Genomic DNA, 20,186 nt, shown 5'->3' with positions numbered 1-20,186 from the left:
TGCCTAATTGCTCTTTGAGAGATCTATTTGTCAGGGAATCCCATGGAGGAAGCTTGATGGGTCATTTTGGTATAGCAAAAACTCTTAAAGTCTTGCGGGATCACTTTTACTGGCCACACATGAAATGAGATGTTGAGAGAATTTGTGGTAGATGCACCACTTGCAAGCTTGCCAAATCTAAGGTTCAACCACATGGTTTGTACACTCCTTTACCTATTCCTACTCACCCCTGGAATGATATATCCATGGATTTTATTGTGGGTTTGCCAAGGACCAAGACAGGTAAGGATTCTATCTTTGTAGTTGTGGATAGGTTTTCAAAAATGGCACATTTCATTGCTTGCCATAAAACTGATGATGCATTGCATGTTGCTAACCTGTTCTTTAAAGATATTGTGCGCATTCATGGCATGCCTAAGACTATAGTTTCTGATAGAGATACTAAGTTTCTTAGTTATTTTTGGAAGACTCTTTGGTCTAAGCTAAGTACTAAGATGTTATTCTCTACTACATGTCATCCACAAACTGATGGGCAAACTGAGGTAGTTAATAGAACTCTTGGAACTCTCTTGCGTGCATTCATTAAAAAGAATCTGAAATCATGGGAAGAGTACTTGCCTCACTGTGAATTTGCTTATAATCATGCTCAGCATTCTGCTTCTAAGTATTCTCCTTTTGAAATTGTTTATGGGTTCAATCCCATCTCACCTTTGGATCTAATGCCTTTACCTGAGTGTGAAAGGGTGAGCATGGATGGGAAAAAGAAAGCAGAAATGGTGCAGCAGATTCATGAGCAGGCAAGAAGAAACATTGTGGAGAAAACCAAGCAGTACACTAAAAGAGCAAACAAAGGAAGGGGCGTGAGATGATCTTTGATGTAGGTGATAAAGTGTGGGTTCACTTGCGCAAGGAGAGGTTTCCAAATGAAAGAAAATCTAAGCTCATGCCGCGGATTGATGGCCCTTTTGAAGTCATCCAGAAAATCAATGACAATGCCTACAAGCTTGATCTTCAAGGTAAGTATGATATAAGTAATAGCTTTAATGTTACTGACTTGGCTCCTTTTGTTGCAGATGAGCTAGATTTGAGGACAAATCCTTTTCAAGAGGGAGGGGATGATATGATCATGGACCAGCCAAACAAAGAAGATAATGAGAGCATGGATGATCCAGCTGATGGAGGAGCTCTAGCCATATCTGAAGGTCCTATGACTCGAGCCAGAAGCAAGCAACTCAAAGAAGCCATTGGAGGATTACTTAAGACATCACTGAAGAAAGAAGAGAGTCTTGGAAGAAGCTTGTGTTGAGATGAGAGAATAAAGATTTGATATATTGAGAGAGGAAGAGATTTGGAGCAGACAGTAACTTTGGAGAGTTACCACAGTAACTTTATTGTTACTATGGTAACTAAAGAAGGTTTATTTTTAAGGCCCATTTAGAGACCAAGGAGCCTGTTCCTTGCCTTCTCTATAAATATGTGTCTGAAAACCCTAATAGATCTATCCAATCTTTATTTCTAAACTCTTGTTTCTCTCTAGTCGGCCGCAAGCTTGTCTTGTAGATCTGAGATTTCTTGAGTCTTTGTTAGTGTGTCATATCTAACAAAACCCACAAGAGTGATTGTCTTGGTGTGTCATATCCAAGGGATTCACTTAGGAGTATCAAGGAGACCTCTCACATCTCTTTGTGTCACCATTCAATCCACACACCTTGAAGTAGATTGAGTCTGTTGATTCTCTATTTGCAAGGATCTGTCCCATTCCAACCAGAGAAGCATCTTAGGAGTGTATTAGTTCTACTCAATATCATCATCTCCCAAGTGAGTAGTGTACTTCTTCTCATTATCTCGTAGAGTAGTTCTAGTGTATTGATGACACATTGTCCTGTTTACTTTGCATAGGATTGCTGAAACTAGAATCCATGTCACATGTGCACTTGTCTATGAGAAGATGCCAACAGGGAGGATTCACAAGGGAGTGTGTTCCACTTGGATGAAGGTAAAAAAAAAAAAACAAGTGTGATCTTTTTGCTGTTTGTGAAATATTTTATTGAAACATGTGAACTCTTGTGTTGTAATGACAGAGTGCTGTGGCTTATGAGAAGAGTGAAAAGTGAAAACTGTTCCTCGGCGCCAATATTTGTCAGGCAATCAAACTTCAAGCTTCCTTCTGATTCCAAGGTACCGATCATTATGATTGGTCCAGGAACTGGATTGGCTCCATTCAGAGGTTTCCTTCAAGAAAGGCTTGCGTTGGTGGAGTCTGGTGTTGAACTCGGACCATCAGTTTTGTTCTTTGGATGTAGAAACCGCAGAATGGTAACTAAGACACTTCACAAAAACTCAAACTAATCATAATCTAGTTTCTCAAGTATTCTCATATATACATGTAGGATTTCATCTACGAGGAAGAGCTTCAGCGGTTTCTTGAGAGTGGTGCACTCTCAGAGCTAAGCGCAGTGGCGGAGGCAGAAATTATTTTTGATGGGGGCAAACACATCAAACTAAAATATTTAAAATGGGGGCATATAGATTAGTTCTAATAATTTACACTAAATTTTCTAATTTTGTTGGGTTCAATGGCCCCACCTTACTCTATGTGGCTCCGCCACTGGCTAAGCGTTGCCTTCTCTCGTGAAGGACCTACCAAAGAATATGTACAGCACAAGATGATGGACAAGGCTTGTGATATATGGAGCATGATATCTCAAGGAGGTTATGTATATGTTTGTGGTGGCGCCAAAGGCATGGCAAGAGACGTTCACATATCTCTCCACACAATAGCTCAAGAACAGGTCTGTATAAGAGATCAATCTCAACTGTAAGATTCTCACATGGTTTTACTTATCGTCTTGTCTTTGTTTCCAGGGATCAATGGATTCAACAAAAGCAGAGAGCTTTGAGAAGAATTTGCAAATGAGTGGAAGATATCTGAGAGATGTATGGTAACGAATCACACACTCACTGTGTATTATATTGCATATGTATACGGCACAGAGATGCCACATCAAGATGATCATTAAGTTTGTGATCGAAGACGAAATGATTTTCTATTTTTCTTTTTATATATTTTGACAAATTCAATTTTTTTTTAAACTCTTGTTATATACAAATAAAATTTGCATTAGGTCATTATGTGTGAGATGGTGTATTTGTGGAACAGTTAAGTATGTACCTATGGTATGAATATTTCATGTGGCAAGCAACATTTTGGGACAAGTATTATCTCTATGTTCTTGTGGATTATATGCCTCCATAGCCAAATGATTGATAATGATGTGATGGAGCATTTTGCTGAAACCCTCTAGTTGGTTCGGAAGTGCTTTTTGGTGGTTGAGAAAAGAGATATGAGATGAATGGACCGAGTGGAATGGTGTGGTAGCCTTGGTAGGTGTGGTGAGAGCATAGAGTTTAACAACATGAGTTATATTGAACATTAAGTAGGTGTAGAAGAAGCTTTCCAACAATAACATGTTTCTTTCCTCTTTCATCTACTACTTGTTTCTTCTGGGTCAATTAGTCTCTTTAATCATTTCTACAAAAAAATTGTATTCATTACCTACAGACAGTCAAATAAGGGATTACTATTGCATAAACGAATATTCGTTTCTTACTATATGTACTGCTTTTGAGAAAGAAGTACGACTTTATTTCTATAATATGTGAAAATTTCAGGTAGGCCTCTGCACCTTTATCCAGAACAAGAGAACCAAACCGAAATCCTAGCACATTTATCTGGAACCTGAGAACCGAACCGAACCTCTAGCACATTTATCTGGAACCGGAGAACCGAACCGAAAAACGAGGTTCGATTCTGTCAATTATACTAGTGGATCTTATATTTCTAGAATCGAAAACCTGAAACCGAATTAAAACCGAACTGGACCTAAACCAAGAACCGAATGGATACCTAAATTTCTATAATATTATATATATATATATATATAATTCTAAATATCAACTATATTTAGTTTTAAATAATTAAATAATTTTAAAAATATTATTTATATGTCAAAATACCCAAAAATGAATTATTAAGATACTTTTTATCTAAAATATTTAAAATTATCTGAATTATCTGAATTTTTATTTGAAAATCCAAAAAATCTGATATTTAATCCGAAAAATCTATTTTTTTTTTACTTTCAAACCATAATTAACCGAAAAATCATAATCGAGCTGGAACTGAATGAGATCCGAAATTATCTCAAATATAAGTTGATTCCCAATTTTGTTACCCGAACCAAACACAAAACCAAAATAATCAAACCAAACTTTCTAAATACCTAAAACTAATGTCTAGAGCTAATGCTAGGAATAGTACTACAGTAGTATAATTTATTACCGTTGACCAAAGGGAAATAAAATTTTTTGTCAATGACACGAATGAAGAATCAAGTGGACGTGGTTGGTAGGTGATGCATGTGTATGCCACATGATTGTATGATTGTTTCAAGTATTTCACATGTTTGTCAACGTCACTACAAAAATTTAAGGTATTGACTTTGAAAACTTGATTAAGTAAATTAAATTATATGGGTGTTATATGATAAACTTTGAAATGATACTCCACTCCTTTACCAACTCAAACTCAAGCACTATGATCATCTACTCATCAAGCACTATGATCACCCACTCATTTACCAAATCAGGCACCATCTTTGATATTTTATGTATTGTTTCTCACTATAAATACCATCACTCATCTCACTCTTTTGTACACCTTTACATCTTCTTCTTCTTCCTTATAATAAACTATATTTATGGTTTATTTGTTGGAGAATTTACTCCGAGTGAATTTAAGATGAATATCGGTTTAATTTTATTTACATCGCTTCTCCTTGTAATTGCTTGTATGATTAATGTAAACGGTTTTTAAATTATGAAGTTCTAATAAAATTACTATTTTGTGTTTTAGAAATACAAATGGCAAACATCGAGAAACTCCAGTTCCCGGCTCTGAAAGTAACCGGCGAAAACTATGTCAGATGGGTCACAAATGTGAAACCTTATCTTGTAATAAAAAAGATATCTGAAGCTATAAAAGTCGGTAACAAATCGCCACCCGAGCATATAGCCGAGGCGATAATCTTCCTGAAGAAGCACTTAGATGAGAATCTAACTCACGACTATGGAGACGTTGAGGACCCAGCTGTACTATGGCAAGCCTTGAAAGACAGATTCGATAATCAGAAGGAAATCAATCTCCCTCACGCTCTTGAAGAGTGGAAAACCCTGAGGTTTCAGGATTTCCAAAGGGTTAGAGATTACAATTCCACTATCTTGAGGATAGTTGCACAATTAAAATATTGTGGTAACCCTATCACCGAAGGAGAAATGCTTGACAAGACATACAATACCTTCCACAAAGAACACAACGTCTTATCCCGAATTTACAGAAAATGTGGGTACACCAAATTTTCTGAATTGATGGTAACACTCATGTTGGCTGAAAAGAACGATGAGTTACTAATCAAAAACCATAATTCCCGACCTACGGGAGCCAAGGCATTTCCCGAAGTGAATGCTACGGCGGTAGAATATTCGGGAAGGAGAAACCATACCAATCGAGGTCGTGGTCGGCGTTTCAACAACAAACGTGGAAAGCCTTACTATCCTAAAAGTATTAGATCTAACAAATGGGTTAGATCTGAACAACCTCATAAAGGCAAAGAAACCGAAGAGGATACCACAAAGAAAAGTGAGACTGTATGTTACAGATGTGGATGTAAAGGACATTGGTCCCGTACCTGTCGTACTCCCCCACATTTGTGCAAGTTATATCAAGAATCCATAAAAGGAAAGGCTAAAGAGGTGAACCTCACGGAAAACGTTGAAGGGACCTCATACCTTGAATCCTCTGATTTCGCAAATGAGCTGGACTAGAATACTCTTGAAGAGTACGGAAATGTTTCTAATAAGACTGCTGAATAGTCCTCATTTCTAATATATAATAATTATGTTTTTCAAAGAATAATGTTGTTTTAACAACAATATTTGTATAATTATTGTGTGTTTTCTTTATATAATCAATGAATAAATTTCACGTTTCACTTTTATTTAATGTTTATGATAATTTCAGAAATGGATCAAAATACTAATGGAGCAAAATCCAAGAAACGGATTCGTGAAATATGCATACCAGATAGTGGAACAACGCACACTATTCTGAGACAAAAGAGATATTTCTCTGATATAAAACCGACAGGAATTGTCGTCAATACAATATCAGGTCCTGCAGACGTGATTGAAGGAACTGGTAAAGCAAACTTTACTTTGCCGAATGGAACAAAATTTTCCATAAATAATGCTTTATATTCTCCAAGTTCTAAAAGGAATTTATTGAGTTTTAAAGATATATATCTTCACGGATATGATACTCAGTCTGCAACTGAGGATGGAAAGAAATACATGTATGTAACTTCTGAGAAATGTGGCAGAAAACACATATTGGAAAAGTTTCCAGAACTTCCTTCGGGGTTACATCATACTTATATCGATGAGATCGAATCAAATCTTTTAGTAAAACAGAACCCAGAAGAGTTCACATTATGGCATGATCGCCTTGGCCATCCAGGCACTACAATGATGCGTAAAATCATAGAAAGTTCACATGGTCATCCATTGAAAATCCAGGAGATTTCTCAAGGGAATAAAATGACATGTGTTGCATGTTCTCTAGGAAAATTGATCGTAAGGCCATCGCCAACCAAAATCGATAAAGAATCACCAAAGTTCCTTGAAAGAATTCAAGGTGATATATGTGGACCGATACATCCACCATGTGGACCATTCCACTATTTTATGGTATTAATTGACGCATCCAGTAGATGGTCACACGTTTGTCTATTATCATCTCGAAATGTGGCATTTGCGAGATTTCTAACTCAGATAATCAAACTGCGGACACAGTTCCCTGATTATAATATTAAAAAGGTTAGATTAGACAACGCTGGTGAATTCACATCCCAAGCATTCAATGATTATTGTATGGTAACGGGAATTGAAGTTGAACATTCTGTGGCTCATGTTCATACGCAAAATGGTTTGGCTGAATCGTTAATTAAGCGTCTGCAACTGATTGCAAGACCATTGATCATGAAATCAAAACTTCCAACCTCTGTATGGGGACATGCTATTTTGCATGCAGAAGCACTCATTCGGATCAGACCGAGTGCATACCATAAGTATTCCCCACTACAGTTAGCGTTTGGTCGAGAACCAAACATTTCCCACTTTAGACTCTTTGGTTGTGCGGTATATGTGCCTGTAGCACCACCACAACGAACAAAGATGGGACCACAAAGAAGGTTGGGAATATATGTTGGTTGTGATTCTCCATCAATTATAAGATACCTAGAACCACAGACTAGTGACGTCTTTACAACACATTTTGCTGATTGTCATTTTGACGAAAATGTATTCCCAGTTCTTGGGGAGAAAACAAAAATGTTGGAAGTGATATAAAATGGAGTGTACCATCATTGTTATATCTTGATCCTCCCACTAAAGAGTCAGAACTAGAAGTTCGACGAATTATGCATTTACAGAGTATAGCTAACCAGCTACCTGATGCATTTGTAGATACCAAGACGGTAACTAAATCTCATATACCAGCTGCAAATGCTCCTGCTCGTATCAAAATGCCAAATGAACAAGAAAAGGGGGATGACACACGAGAGCCAAAAACACGCCTGAAGCGTGGTAGACCTTTTGGTTCTAAGGATAAGAATCCTAGGAAACAGAAGAAAGCTGAAATATATGATGCACCCAAAATAGCAGAAAATATTTTGGAGGAAATAAATGATAAGGATTCTGATGAATCAGAGTATCATGAATCAGAGCATCATGAATCGAAAGATAATCATGAGATTTTTATTAATTACATCCATAATAAAAGGATATGGAATAGAAATGAACAAAATGACCTTGATGATGTTTTTTCATATATCGTGTCAAGTGAGGTAAATGAAGATATTTGATTCGCTTAATAAACGAGAAGTATTTGGATCTATTGTGCTCACACCTGCAGATGTGAGACCAGTTGGGTACAAATGGGTTTTCGTTCGAAAGCGAAATGAGAAAAATGAGATTACGAGATACAAAGCTCGTCTAGTGGCTCAAGGTTTTTCTCAAAGACCTGGAATCGATTATGAAGAAACGTATTCTCCAGTTATGGATGCCATTACATTTAGATTCCTGATGAGTCTAGCCGCTGATAAAAATCTTGAGATGCGTCTCATGGATGTTGTTACAGCTTATCTATATGGATCATTAGATACTGATATCTACATGAAAGTTCCTGATGGATTTAAAATGCCAGAAGCATTAAGTTCCAAACCTAAAGAGTTATGTGCAATAAAATTGCAAAGATCATTATATGGGTTAAAACAATCTGGACGTATGTGGTACAATCGTCTCAGTGAACATTTAACAAAAGAAGGATATGTGAATGATCCTATATGCCCATGTGTTTTCATCAAGAAAACAACATCCGGATTTGTGATAATCGCGGTATATGTTGATGATCTTAACATTATCGGAACTCAAAAGGAAATACAAAAGGCATCAGACTATCTCAAAGGAGAATTTGAGATGAAAGATCTTGGACAGACACAGTATTGTCTTGGCCTACAAATAGAACATTCACAAAATGGTATATTTGTGCATCAATCCACATACACTAAAAGAGTGTTGAAACGATTTAACATGGATAAATCAACTCCTCTTAGCACCCCAATGGTCGTTAGATCACTTAACATTGAAAGTGATCCATTTCGACCACCTGAGGAAAAAGAAGAGATACTTGGTCCGGAAGTACCATATCTAAGTGCAATTGGAGCGTTGATGTACCTTGCAAATTGTACACGGCCTGATATATCATTCACTGTTAATCTTCTAGCAAGATTTAGCTCATCTCCAACACGAAGACATTGGAATGGAATTAAACATGTCTTTCGTTACCTACAAGGGACTATTGATTTAGGCTTATTTTACCCTAAAGATTCAAATGGTCAAATGGTTGGTTTTGCAGATGCAGGATATCTTTCAGATCCACACAAAGCCCGATCGCAAACAGGATATGTTTTTACGATCGGAGGCACTGCTATATCTTGGCGTTCTCAGAAACAAACGCTTGTGGCTACCTCTTCAAATCATGCTGAGATCATCGCACTCCATGAAGCAAGTAAAGAATGTGTATGGCTAAGATCAATAAGCCAACACATTTGTTCAAGTAGTGGGATTGACAAAAGTACGGGGCCAACTATTCTATATGAAGACAATGCAGCATGTGTTGCTCAAACGAAGGAAGGATATATCAAAAGTGATAGAACAAAACATATACATCCAAAGTTCTTCTCATACACTCAAGAGCTCGAGAAGAAGAAAGAGATTGAAGTAAGATATGTCCGATCATGCGACAATGCAGCCGACCTCTTCACAAAAGCACTTCCTACTTCGCTATTCAGAAAACATGTCCATAACATTGGAATGCATCATCAGAAGGATCTATGACTGCTCAATCGAGGGGAAGCTTACGTAGTTGTACTCTTTTTACCTAACTATGGTTTTTCCCATTGGGTTTTCCTAGAAAGGTTTTTAACGAGGCAACAAAGACGTTAAGCGAGAGCGGAGAGTGACACCGGTCCCCAAGGAGAGTGTTACGAAACTTAATACAAGATGGATGATCAAGGGGGAGTGTTATAAGATAAACTTTGAAATGATCCTCCACTCCTTTACCAACTCAAGCACTATGATCATCTACTCATCAAGCACTATGATCACCCACTCATTTACCAAATCAAGCACCATCTTTGATATTTTATGTATTGTTGCTCACTATAAATACCATCACTCATCTCACTCTTTTGTACACCATTACATCTTCTTCTTCTTCTTCTTCCTTATAATAAACTCTTTCCCTTATATTAGTGTTATTTGCTTCCTACGGGTATTAAATTCTACTCTTATTTAAATTTTTCGATACTATAAATTATAAGTTATTTCATAACAATGGGAACTATTTTTTCAATGTCTTTTACAAAATTTAAGGAATATGACTGAAAACTCTAGTGAACTATTTCATTAGACGGCTGTATTTGTCTTGCCTGAAATAGCAAGTGGGTTTCTTTGAATGTGGCCAATGTAGTAGGCCGTAGATTGAGGTCTAATAAAGATAGAAAAAAACGACAAGCATTTCTTTCCAATAACAGAAGACCGGAAGGAAGTTCGATTACTCATTAAGAGCTAAACAGCTTGCGACGTTTTAGTTTAAACTTTAAAGGTATCAACCATCTCAAAAAGATTCAAGAACTGCATACTGGGTTAAAGATGCTGATAGAATACAACAAGACTTAAAACAGACTGGCGATTTCTACTTTCCTTGGTACAGACTAGTCTTGTTCGGCGTCCCCGAGTTCTTCATCTTCTGGCACACCTCGGACGTACAAAACGTTGTTGCATCTGTATGAACAACAAAGCCAGTAAATCAATCCAAGAAGAGATCCAAAAGTTCCAATGCAATGAATAAACATAAGTAGCATATAAATTAATATGATGAATGTGCGTTTCGTTAACGACCAATTCCAACTCTTAATAGTTTCCATGAGCTAATGAGACTTGCAATTTCTGTTAGAAACATACACCGATTCGCTTACATAGGAAGCCAGTAACGAAAATGCAGTGAAGAGACAAAATGAGGTTTATATTATTACCTGATCAAGATCTCTCCAAGGTTTCCTGTCAACTGTCCATCAATATACTCCTCGGTGTTTCCCAGCTGCAAAACAATAACCAAATCTCAGTGATAAAAAATGAAAATATCATCGATCTTTATTTTTCTAAAACTTGTAAGCAGATTTTGGTTTGGGGGTGTCGACAATATAACATCAATCTTTGTCTTTAAAAAGTTCAATGACTAAAGTTTAGAGCTTTAATTAGAACGGAACAAAGAGAGTACCTGCAAGTTCATGTAGGAGTCAACAGAGGCGAGGAAACCTGTGATTAAGAGATAAGATTCATGTAAAGAACATTAAAGACACAAGCTTTGGTTATTATATCAACTCATAATGGATAAAAAAAAAAAAAAAAAAGATAATACCTTTGTATTCCATTCCCCACTTGAGCTTAACGATAACCGTCTTCCCGGTCAAATTGTTCAAGAACGGCTTAGGGTTAACCGGTATGGTCTGCAACAATTTTCACCAAACACCTCAATAACACACTTCAACAGGTCATGATAAACCCTAGCTAAACCGAGAAGGAAAGGCAGAGAAATCTCGAGGCGGAAGAGCTCAGAAACACCAACAGTTCGGAGCTTTTGCAAAAACCCTAATGCTATTTTAACAAATACGATTCTAACCTTGGAGCTCAACGAAGAAATCAATTTAGGAATCGAAGCTCGAATTAAAGAGTATGGAAACTTACAGCCATTGGTTTTGGGGAGCGAAGAGATGAATCGAGGAGGATTGGGATCGCCTTCCTTCGGCTTCGATCTCTGCTTATAGGGTTTTTGGTTTCGGGGATTTTAAGATTCTTTGCTAAAACAGCAACAGTGTGCGCCTCGTGATATTTCTCCAAAGGCCCATTACTTGATTATTACGGCCCATCAATAACCATCATTGTTAGTAGATATGTTTTTAACTAGAGTTATTAACAGAAATACACTGCAGAAGACCACGATGACAATGTGGTTGAAGAAGACCTGTTTGTCCTCCCAAAAGCAAAACCAAAGGTGGGGTATTAAGGTAATTCCTCATTTTCTTTCTTGTTAAGCTTGTTAGGAGATTTGAAACTTGTTAACTAAATGATTATTTTATTCAATTGTTTAGATATTTCTCTTTCTCTCTCTCAATGTTTTTCTTCCCTTTTACAACCACCATCTAAGAGCATAAATATCGAAGATCCTTAAATGGATTTGTTAAAAAAAAAGTCATGCTGAGAGCCCCACAAAACAACTAAAATCGGTCACAAAAGTCGCCAAAGAAGGATCGACTATCTGCTGTTTCTTGCACTGTTTGCGGGCCCCACTGACACATGACGGTCCGCGGTTGATTTTTTTTTTAATTTTTTTTTAATCAGAGAAACCAAAAAAAAAAAAAAAATTTAAGAAACCCAAAAAACAGTTTAGCGATAATCATGGCCTAACTCAACCTTTCATTTCTTCCGATAATGTCATTCAATCTTTTTGGGCTTTTTCCGCCACCACCTCCATAGCAAGAACAACCACAACCAAACGATAATTTATCCTCTCACGCCATTTATCCTTATACATTTATTTTGACAAAGTGACATGACCGACAAAGCAAACATAAGCAACTTCTTTTGTGAAACATGAAATCATGGAAGAGTACCCATGATCAGAACAGAGTGTCCATGGTTAGAAAAAAAGTTTTTTTTTTATTATATATATCACCAAAGCCTCATACTTTAGACAACCAAAAATCACTAAACCACATCCACAACACAAAAAAAGCTTCAATCTTTACACAAGATAGGTGATCGCTATAAAATTGAGAAAAGCTTTAGGCTTCATGTGCTTCACAGAACAAGGGTGACTATTTCTTGATCAATTTCGCAATTCAATGAATCAACTTGCAGGAGTCATCTCACCTGAGAAACCAAAAACGTTTGTTGGATTCCACTGTGATAATAAGTTACTCCACTGTGGATTTAGAATGTTAATTTTTCAGTTTTTAAATAGAATGAGATTTGTGTATATAAACATTGGTGTACATATGGATATTGTCTAAGGTTGTACATGTAAACTGAAACACGAGAGAAAAAAGCATAAAACAGGAAGGATCACATGGAAGCTTAGACAATATCAAATCACATTCCCTAATGGCATGCTCAATACATACGAGCTTTTGCAACATTAAACAAAAAACGAGTTATTCCAAAAAATATACTATATTATCAGTCAAAAAGTGTGTTTTTGTGGTATATCTATTTCAAGAAATGTGCATATTATGATCTTATACTCTTTGGAACTTTGTAGCTATGTTGCAAATTGGCTGAGGATCTCATGTACATATATGTTTTGGTGTACATGAATATCTAGATTGATCGTGGTTCAAATTTTTAGAGCACATGAACATGTAAAAGTTTTCAAAGTGTACACATATTGTATTATGTGGTGTACACATATTGTACTATCCACATGTATAGTTAGATGACTATATCCACGTGTACAACATGTAATTGATGCCCACTTGTACACTGCAAACCACAGTGGAGTTTGCATCCATGGCTTAAAACTTATCAACCCAAACTCATCTACTTGTACACTGCAAACCATAGATAGACAGTGGTTCAAATTTGGTATATGCAGACAAATGAATACGACCTTTAATCATCAAGCAGTTACCAAGTGAGAAAATCTTAACAATTTTAGAAAAATAAAACCAAATAGAAACCTTTAGCAATTCATCGGCTAAATAACAACAGATGTAATCATGTAACTACTTTTAGCAAAAGCAAATACGAACATTTATTACTCTATGGTGGAGAACACAACAAAATAATATTCAAGTGAATCTCAACACTATATCCTAACACAGAAAATGAGTCTGCGGTTATTATAACAATAATAATTTATTAGTCTCACCAACATGCTCCATCATATGTCTTCTCTGAGCTTCGTCGTCTCAACTCGCACAAGAAATGAATTGGAAGTGAACCGACCCAAGACGGTGAAGCTATCCGACGGTGACTGTGGTATTCGCCGCATGGACTAGATTACTCTCTTCTTCATCTTCTCTTTGCATCTGTTAGAAACGCATTGGGAATGGTTCACCAGAGACGACGAGATTCCCCTGTTAGCAGCGACATCCGATTATGGATTTATGCGAGATAAAAGATTCTTCTATCCAATTAAGCTATCTCACACACCAATTAAAACTTTTTCAAACTGATATCTAAAATGTGAGATACGAGAGAGGAGAGAGGTAGAAGAAGGATTTTTGGTCCAAAAGGACAGAAGGTTTTCGCGGTGGAAGAAGATCTAATGAATATTTGAATTAAAAAAATCTATTTTTTAAAAATAAAGTATGTTGAATCTGAACCATTGGATCTAAAATCAACTAGAAACAAACAAGTTAGTGAATTAGTGAATGCAGGTGGGCTTAGTTAAAATAAGTGTGCCAAGAGAACAAAGTGACCCACAATGTAATAATAAATTTGAAAAGTGACATGCATTGTAAATGTTTCTTTTAACTAAGGATGTTTCCACATCTGATATGGATAGATTAGTATGTCATGTATGTGAAACTGTTAGCAATAGAACTTTATAACCTATTCAGGAATCTCCCGATCTACGCTTATTTTCAACTCCCCTAAACATTTAGTTGCTTATTACGCCTTTGGGTCTTAGTAAGAAGGGAAATTATCCGGGTGTGCGATATCACATTGTTCTAAGAATGGAAGTAAAGGATCGTCTACAAGACACTTGTGCAGTAAGGGGACAGGGGGCAGATATTGTTTGTTCCGAACCAATAATCTGAAGGAGGCAAACAAACACTGGAGATGTATCGCTGAACACAACACGCATTGGTTTTCTTTAGAAACGTAGCTTCAAGTTTTACAAATAGATCTACAACTGTCTTTACAGGTTCCTATCATATGTTCCCTGAGGTTATGAGAGAAATAAAAATAACCAGGCTTGTTCTCCTTATGGTTCTTGACAAAGCCTTTTTTAATCTCTCGCCCTTCTTGAGGGACGTTGAATCATGTAGCATCTAAAGTTGTGTGACCAACACGCAAGAATCTGTAAAAAAAAAAATACACCACGCTTGAAATCTATTGTAGAAAACTTGAAGTTTATGATTTAGATTTTCAAAATATTATTCACCTGCCAAGTGTTCTTGAGAGTTTCAGTTCTCAAGATTAATAAACTCGAAAGAGTACTGCAAGGGAAGAAACAAAGACAGAAAACTTAAAAGACTCTGATGAAACAATATGAGAACCGAACCCTAGAGAGAAGATGAACTCACATAGAAGAGACAATAGTAACGCCAAGGAAAGAATGAGCTGAACCGGTCGGTTAAATGGAATGCGAACCGGTCGGGTTAATGGAACCCCAAACCGCCTTTGATAGTATCTGACTCTGTCAAAGAGCTGCAAAAATAGTAAACAACCAAGAAAGAGACTTATAATCCGAATCTCATCGTATTGAGATGATCTTTCAACTCCAGAAAAGCCTTACCTGGTTATAATCACGAAATCTCTGCATCCAAAACAGAGGCTTATATCCTTTTTCTTTAGGAGTAGCTTCTGTTTGCGACACATATCTCTTATTCTCCTCTTCTTCAAGAGGAACATTAATCCTCAACGCGCTAATATCAGGAACATTAGGTGAACTCCATGTTCTTCTTGTACCGTTTCTATTACCAGCACTTTCAGGGCTACCTCTCTCGTCGTCAATGTCTATCACACAGTCACCGTAACATCTACTCAAGTTGATGCTTTCACTGCTGAAACTCTCAGATGTCTGAGAAGATCCAGACAGAAACATGGCAAGGTCATCACGCTCCTCTTTGTTAAGATCCACCCAACGCAAAGGCTGTTCCCCGTTCTCACTCAAAGCAGACTGCACTCGATGAATCTGGTTTTCGATAGCGGAGACAAACTGTTTGTGCCTAGTCAACGTGGTGTCGTCTCGACAACGCCCATGGCTCAACCTCACTGCCCTCTCAAACTCTTCCAGCTGATTGCAAAAATCACAACACCACTCATGGGAATGATTCAAAAGAATATGTTTTTTTTTTTTTTTAATTGTGTGAAGCTGTTTTACCAAACCTGCCATTTAGCTGTGCTCAAAGCTGCTTGAAGTTCATTGCAGAGGTGGTCTGATTCTACAGAGACTCGACCACTTTCTCTCTTCTCTTTAATCCACAACCTATATGCAGATTCCATCCTGCAAACACACACAGATAATGGCACTATATTGACTAAAAACAACACAAACACAGCTCATAACATGAATCAAATACACATAAGAAGTCATCACTTTAGATGATGATAAAACAAAAACATACTAGTCTAAAAGGAACCATCTTTCAACCTCACAAAGCATCAATAAATGAAAAGGACATTACGTATCGGCAGATTGTTGAACCTCCTCGGCGGCGGAGAAAAAGACATCCTTTTGCCAAAGATCGAAGCTTTTAGCAACCATCATCAATCAAAAACTCTCAATTAAGATTCAATCAACGAAAGGGTCTTCGAGCTAGGCCAAGAGGAGAAAACCCAAAACAGATTCTGCTCCTCTTCTCTTCTTCCTTTTTCTTCCGCAAGAAAGAGAATGAATCTTTTCCGCTTCTTCACACTTTCAATTTAAAAGGTCGTTTATTGAAGCCTGCACTAATAATCGACCAGACTTTATGAAATGATTTATTTCTTTTTTTTTAATGGCAAGACAATATAGTCATCTCAAAGCTTTCTGGGTCCACCCACTTGTGGCCCAACAACATTGACTGTTTGCCAACACAATTGAAATAATAAACTCTTTTTCTTTTAATTAATGGTTTAGAAGAGTCAAATGCTAATGACTCATCTTTTGAGACTGTTTTCTTCACAAATTAATATACACAAACTCAATGTGATTTAGTTGATTTAAACTATGGAGGGTGGCTTGTGTAATGCATGGGATAACAACTAATTTATTGATATTAGTATATCAGTGAGAAATTCATATAATAAATATTGTATTTATCCTTATCTTGTTATATAAAACAGAACCTTTCTAATCACACCCTCTCCAAAAAAACAACAACATAATTTTATTAATTTCTTAATAACATTATATCGTCATAATTTGACCGCTTTGATAGAATTGTGTTATTTATTACAAATAACATTCTATCTTAGAAGAGGATACCTGATTTTTATCTGGAATTAAAAATAGCTATGGATTGAAAATGTATGACCAATTTGAAGCATATGATATATCAAGGTCTTACATATTTTATATACCTTCTCAAAAAAAAAAACAGCAAGTTTCATACACGGAGCAAAAACATATAAACTCAGACCAGAGTTTAACAGAAAAAGGTGCTGAAGAACATATTATACATATGATCTCATTGAAACTCAGATTAAAACGCAGCTGGGAAAACTTCTAACTACTCTGTATACCAAACGATTTCAAACTGAAATATGGTACGTATTAATCAATGGCAATGATCAAGAATCCAACAGACACATACATGAGGAAGACCGGGTAAAGTGCAAGAGCCTTTCTTCTTGGGTTCACGGCGGCGCTCATGAAAGGATAAGCAGCCCACGAGCTCCAGGCAAGGGTCACAGTGACTACGATCATTTTCAGTATAACATTGTCCTTCAACATGCAGATCACTGCTCCAACGTCCAGTGGGAATAGACAGTATCCCAAAAGGCTTAGGCTTTGGAAGAAGATTATATGTCCTCCCTGTTTATTGCATATTGTTTCAGGACAGCGAAAACCGAAGTTGTGACAAGAAGAAATCGAAGAGTATGTTGGCTTGTATTACTACATGAATCAGATGTGTACTTACCAGGAGCAGTACATTTAGTGTGAGGATCACCGCTCCAGCTGCAAGTAGTGCAAATGCCACGGCAAACACTTCTGACTGAACATTACAGAGAAACGGAAGTGAGACCAAATGCAATTTTTTTCTAGAAGATATGAAAAAAAATGTAATGCTTTGTGACTTCAGGGACTCGAGCCTGGGATGGAAATGCAAAGAAAGGACGATTTTAGATGGCAATGAAAACACAGATGTAGCTTATATCCATATGACTAAAAGTTAATAACATTTAGACAATTGCCCAAAGCGAACAGAGATATCTTTTCAGATATATCACGCATAGATCAAGTGCATTAAAAAACAACAAAACAGCCTTCTTCTAACCTATTGATTTCACATTTTCTTATTCAGTACGTTCATAAACCATTTTACAAGCAGGAATATCTGAAAGACCGACCCCAACCATCCTTTTGCCCACATTGGCTTACGTGACTACAACCACTAAAAGGTTAAATTTTACAATATGGTTAATCATGAATCAGATCCTAGACATAACATGCTGCTAAGGCAAGACATGAGAGAGTAATGAAACCTAAAATTACAAGCAAGAGAGCACCATATGCGTTGGTTTTTGCTCTTTGAATCAGTTCTAAAACCAAAACCTGACAGCAGTAGGGATTCCTTAGTTTAAGAAATCAAAACTAGAAGCATCATTCGAGAGAAACTCCCAAAGATTCATCATTCTATTGTACCAACCACAGCCATCGTTTTGGCCACGTAAGCTTATGTAACAAGATCAATTAAAGGTTACATCAGTGCAGTATCTAGAATATGTAATAAGGGCACGTTAAAAGCTAAGATTTTGATTACCTTCTTAACCGAAGCAGACCACGAAAGCGTAAGGCCCAAGAAGACAATGAAGAAAAACGGACCCCACAGATCCCAATCCCTAAGCGCCTTCCCAGGATCCTCCCGATTCGGATTCGGAAACACCACCAGCTTCAGGTTACTCACGATCCTCGACAGATCCCGCTTCACCGTGTCCCACACCGGCTCCGTCAACGTGTTCGGCGGAGACCCGAATCCGATCGTCTTCGAGCCTTCCGAGCTGCCGAAGTTAACTGCCGGCGGAAGCGACGGAGGGGCTGGGACGGAGGATGAAGACGGCGGAAGCGGAGGGAGGTTGGATTGGACGAAGGGAGAGGATGAGACGGGGATCGAGGGACGGATCGGGCTCGGCGGACGCGCGGGGAGGACGGTTCCGGGACCCGATTGGAGTCCGCCGTTCATCATGTTCTCGATCTCGTCGATGTCTGATTGGGACGATTGGTAGAGCGGAATCGTATCGTTGTGAGACATTCTGCCGATTTGTTTGGGTTTCGCCGGAGCTTTTTGATGTCGGTGAAGAGATTTGATCAGATCTGACGATGAAGCGGAGTATCAATTACTAAAAGGAAGGTAGATGAAAACGATGCGACGTCGTTTATGTGTTGATCTACATACAACGATTTTAAGCAAGTTTGCAAATTTAGAATACCAATTTTCAATCTCATCTATACTAAGGGGGTGTATTGGACTAGAGGTTTTAAAAGGCTTTGGGGTGGTTTAATTTTAGTGGGATTTAGGTGAATTTTGAAGTTAATTGGATGATTTTGATGAAGTAATAAAAATACAAATGGAAATTTATAGATGATTTGATAAGGCATCGTTTATAAATTTTAGAGTTGTTCAAGTGATTTTGAGTATAACTCTAGGTTTCTTTACCTAGAGTCCCTCTACCTAATCACTTATAACGTCTATGCATAAGAAAATTAAACTTGTGGCCATCATTGTATATTAAGAATATATTGCCAACAGTCCACCACTAATATACCGAGTGAAAAAAGAAAACAAGAGTTACAGTAATATTTTAGAGATATGGATAGGTAGTGAATGCCTTATCTTAAACAAGATAAAAGAACCGCAAAGTTATAAGCAATGGCGGCTTCTCTCGGCATCACTACTGATACATCTGCCATGTTCGCATGAACCTATACCACGTCATATTCCTTCTAATTAATGTCAAAATTGCTCAAAACATTGCATAGTTGAAACTCATACACATAGATGCATAGACGATGATTGACATCAAGGCTACAAGAACTACAACACGTGAAGGCTATTCCAAGAAAACATAAAGAACATATCTACGACACTTCAATTTGAAGAGTTCCACTAGAGTAAACAATTGTCACTCTTCTTGTAAATTTTTTTCAGTAACTTTACGTACGCCTCCCTCCCAGGATACATAGAGAAAACTAGTAGTGCTCCAAATAAGACCCCAGCCTGTAGGATTAGAACTAATAATGGCATAATTCCAAGCAATGGGAAGTTATAGACGTCTCTGAAATTCAAGAATACAATAGTACTATCAAACAATACAGTCAAGTGAAAAAACTTGAATTATGAGTTTACTTTCAAGGTTTTAACCCGGTTGAACTCAATTCTTCTCTCCAAAGCCCCATCAGATTGTGATTCTTGAGAGAAGTAGTCATCTTTTGCTTCATATAGTGATTTGTGTATCAAATCATGAACATGTTTTCGCTTTAGCAAAACAATCAGTCCCCATGTTTTGTAAATCATCATATGTAAATGAAATCATAAAATTCATCAATTTATGACTAAAAACATATCAAGGAAGAG

The 20,186-nt window shown here is 37.2% G+C and overlaps 5 protein-coding genes across 8 annotated transcripts in view; 2 read left to right on the top strand and 3 right to left on the bottom strand.

Moving 5' to 3' along the window:
* LOC106331155 (NADPH--cytochrome P450 reductase 2-like) overlaps positions 1–3,060 on the top strand; it is a 13,039-nt gene extending 9,979 nt beyond the window's left edge. The window contains exons 11-16 of the mRNA XM_013769485.1: positions 1,793–1,818; positions 1,900–1,996; positions 2,082–2,316; positions 2,391–2,446; positions 2,612–2,792; positions 2,866–3,060. Of these exons, the coding sequence (XP_013624939.1) occupies positions 1,793–1,818; positions 1,900–1,996; positions 2,082–2,114 (156 nt within the window). The 3' untranslated portion in view covers positions 2,115–2,316; positions 2,391–2,446; positions 2,612–2,792; positions 2,866–3,060. The remainder of the gene's footprint in view (positions 1–1,792; positions 1,819–1,899; positions 1,997–2,081; positions 2,317–2,390; positions 2,447–2,611; positions 2,793–2,865) is intronic.
* Positions 3,061–4,923: 1,863 nt separating this feature from the next.
* LOC106331154 lies at positions 4,924–5,883 on the top strand. The gene has a single exon (XM_013769484.1). It carries the CDS (start codon positions 4,924–4,926, stop codon positions 5,881–5,883), a length of 960 nt encoding a protein of 319 aa, XP_013624938.1.
* A 4,331-nt stretch (positions 5,884–10,214) lies between these two features.
* LOC106328224 (probable small nuclear ribonucleoprotein F) lies at positions 10,215–11,592 on the bottom strand. Its single transcript, XM_013766625.1, has 5 exons — positions 11,425–11,592; positions 11,099–11,186; positions 10,958–10,995; positions 10,713–10,777; positions 10,215–10,461 (listed from the first exon to the last, which is right to left on the bottom strand). Exons 1-5 carry the CDS (start codon positions 11,428–11,430, stop codon positions 10,392–10,394), a joined length of 267 nt encoding a protein of 88 aa, XP_013622079.1. The 5' UTR covers positions 11,431–11,592; the 3' UTR covers positions 10,215–10,391.
* A 2,940-nt stretch (positions 11,593–14,532) lies between these two features.
* Positions 14,533–16,365, bottom strand: LOC106328223. 4 transcript variants are annotated; one of them, XM_013766623.1, is made up of 6 exons: positions 16,095–16,365; positions 15,796–15,913; positions 15,203–15,703; positions 14,991–15,114; positions 14,849–14,903; positions 14,533–14,764 (listed from the first exon to the last, which is right to left on the bottom strand). In XM_013766623.1, exons 1-5 carry the CDS (start codon positions 16,175–16,177, stop codon positions 14,884–14,886), a joined length of 846 nt encoding a protein of 281 aa, XP_013622077.1. In that variant the 5' UTR covers positions 16,178–16,365; the 3' UTR covers positions 14,533–14,764; positions 14,849–14,883. The 4 variants fall into 4 exon arrangements, with proteins under 4 accessions (XP_013622077.1, XP_013622076.1, XP_013622075.1 ...); XM_013766622.1 differs by having other exon boundaries at positions 14,849–15,114; positions 16,061–16,365; XM_013766621.1 differs by having other exon boundaries at positions 14,849–15,114.
* A 612-nt stretch (positions 16,366–16,977) lies between these two features.
* LOC106328943 (protein YIPF6 homolog) lies at positions 16,978–19,056 on the bottom strand. Its single transcript, XM_013767490.1, has 3 exons — positions 18,375–19,056; positions 17,532–17,606; positions 16,978–17,425 (listed from the first exon to the last, which is right to left on the bottom strand). Exons 1-3 carry the CDS (start codon positions 18,861–18,863, stop codon positions 17,165–17,167), a joined length of 825 nt encoding a protein of 274 aa, XP_013622944.1. The 5' UTR covers positions 18,864–19,056; the 3' UTR covers positions 16,978–17,164.
* Positions 19,057–20,186: the final 1,130 nt, after the last annotated feature.

The sequence above is a fragment of the Brassica oleracea genome, chromosome C3 (genome assembly GCF_000695525.1).
Source record: "Brassica oleracea var. oleracea cultivar TO1000 chromosome C3, BOL, whole genome shotgun sequence".
NCBI classification, from domain to species: Eukaryota; Viridiplantae; Streptophyta; class Magnoliopsida; order Brassicales; family Brassicaceae; genus Brassica; species Brassica oleracea.
Note: the sequence above shows the minus strand (reverse complement) of the source record. Positions and strands in the feature narration are given on the sequence as shown.

Excerpts from the sequence above, each read along its gene's own strand:
- LOC106331154 (XM_013769484.1), top strand. The coding sequence starts at position 4,924 with ATGGCAAACATCGAGAAACTCCAGTTCCCGGCTCTGAAAGTAACCGGC.
- LOC106328943 (XM_013767490.1), bottom strand. The coding sequence starts at position 18,863 with ATGTCTCACAACGATACGATTCCGCTCTACCAATCGTCCCAATCAGAC. Across the intron at positions 17,607-18,374 it reads GGTCTGCTTCGGTTAAGAAG|TCAGAAGTGTTTGCCGTGGC; the intron begins GTAATCAAAATC and ends TGTAATGTTCAG. Across the intron at positions 17,426-17,531 it reads CACTAAATGTACTGCTCCTG|GGAGGACATATAATCTTCTT; the intron begins GTAAGTACACAT and ends TGCAATAAACAG.
- LOC106328224 (XM_013766625.1), bottom strand. Across the intron at positions 10,996-11,098 it reads GTGGGGAATGGAATACAAAG|GTTTCCTCGCCTCTGTTGAC; the intron begins GTATTATCTTTT and ends TCTTAATCACAG. Across the intron at positions 10,462-10,712 it reads CTTGGAGAGATCTTGATCAG|ATGCAACAACGTTTTGTACG; the intron begins GTAATAATATAA and ends TTGTTCATACAG.
- LOC106328223 (XM_013766621.1), bottom strand. The coding sequence starts at position 16,177 with ATGATGGTTGCTAAAAGCTTCGATCTTTGGCAAAAGGATGTCTTTTTC. Across the intron at positions 15,704-15,795 it reads TGAGCACAGCTAAATGGCAG|CTGGAAGAGTTTGAGAGGGC; the intron begins GTTTGGTAAAAC and ends TTTTGCAATCAG. Across the intron at positions 15,115-15,202 it reads GATTTCGTGATTATAACCAG|CTCTTTGACAGAGTCAGATA; the intron begins GTAAGGCTTTTC and ends CTATTTTTGCAG.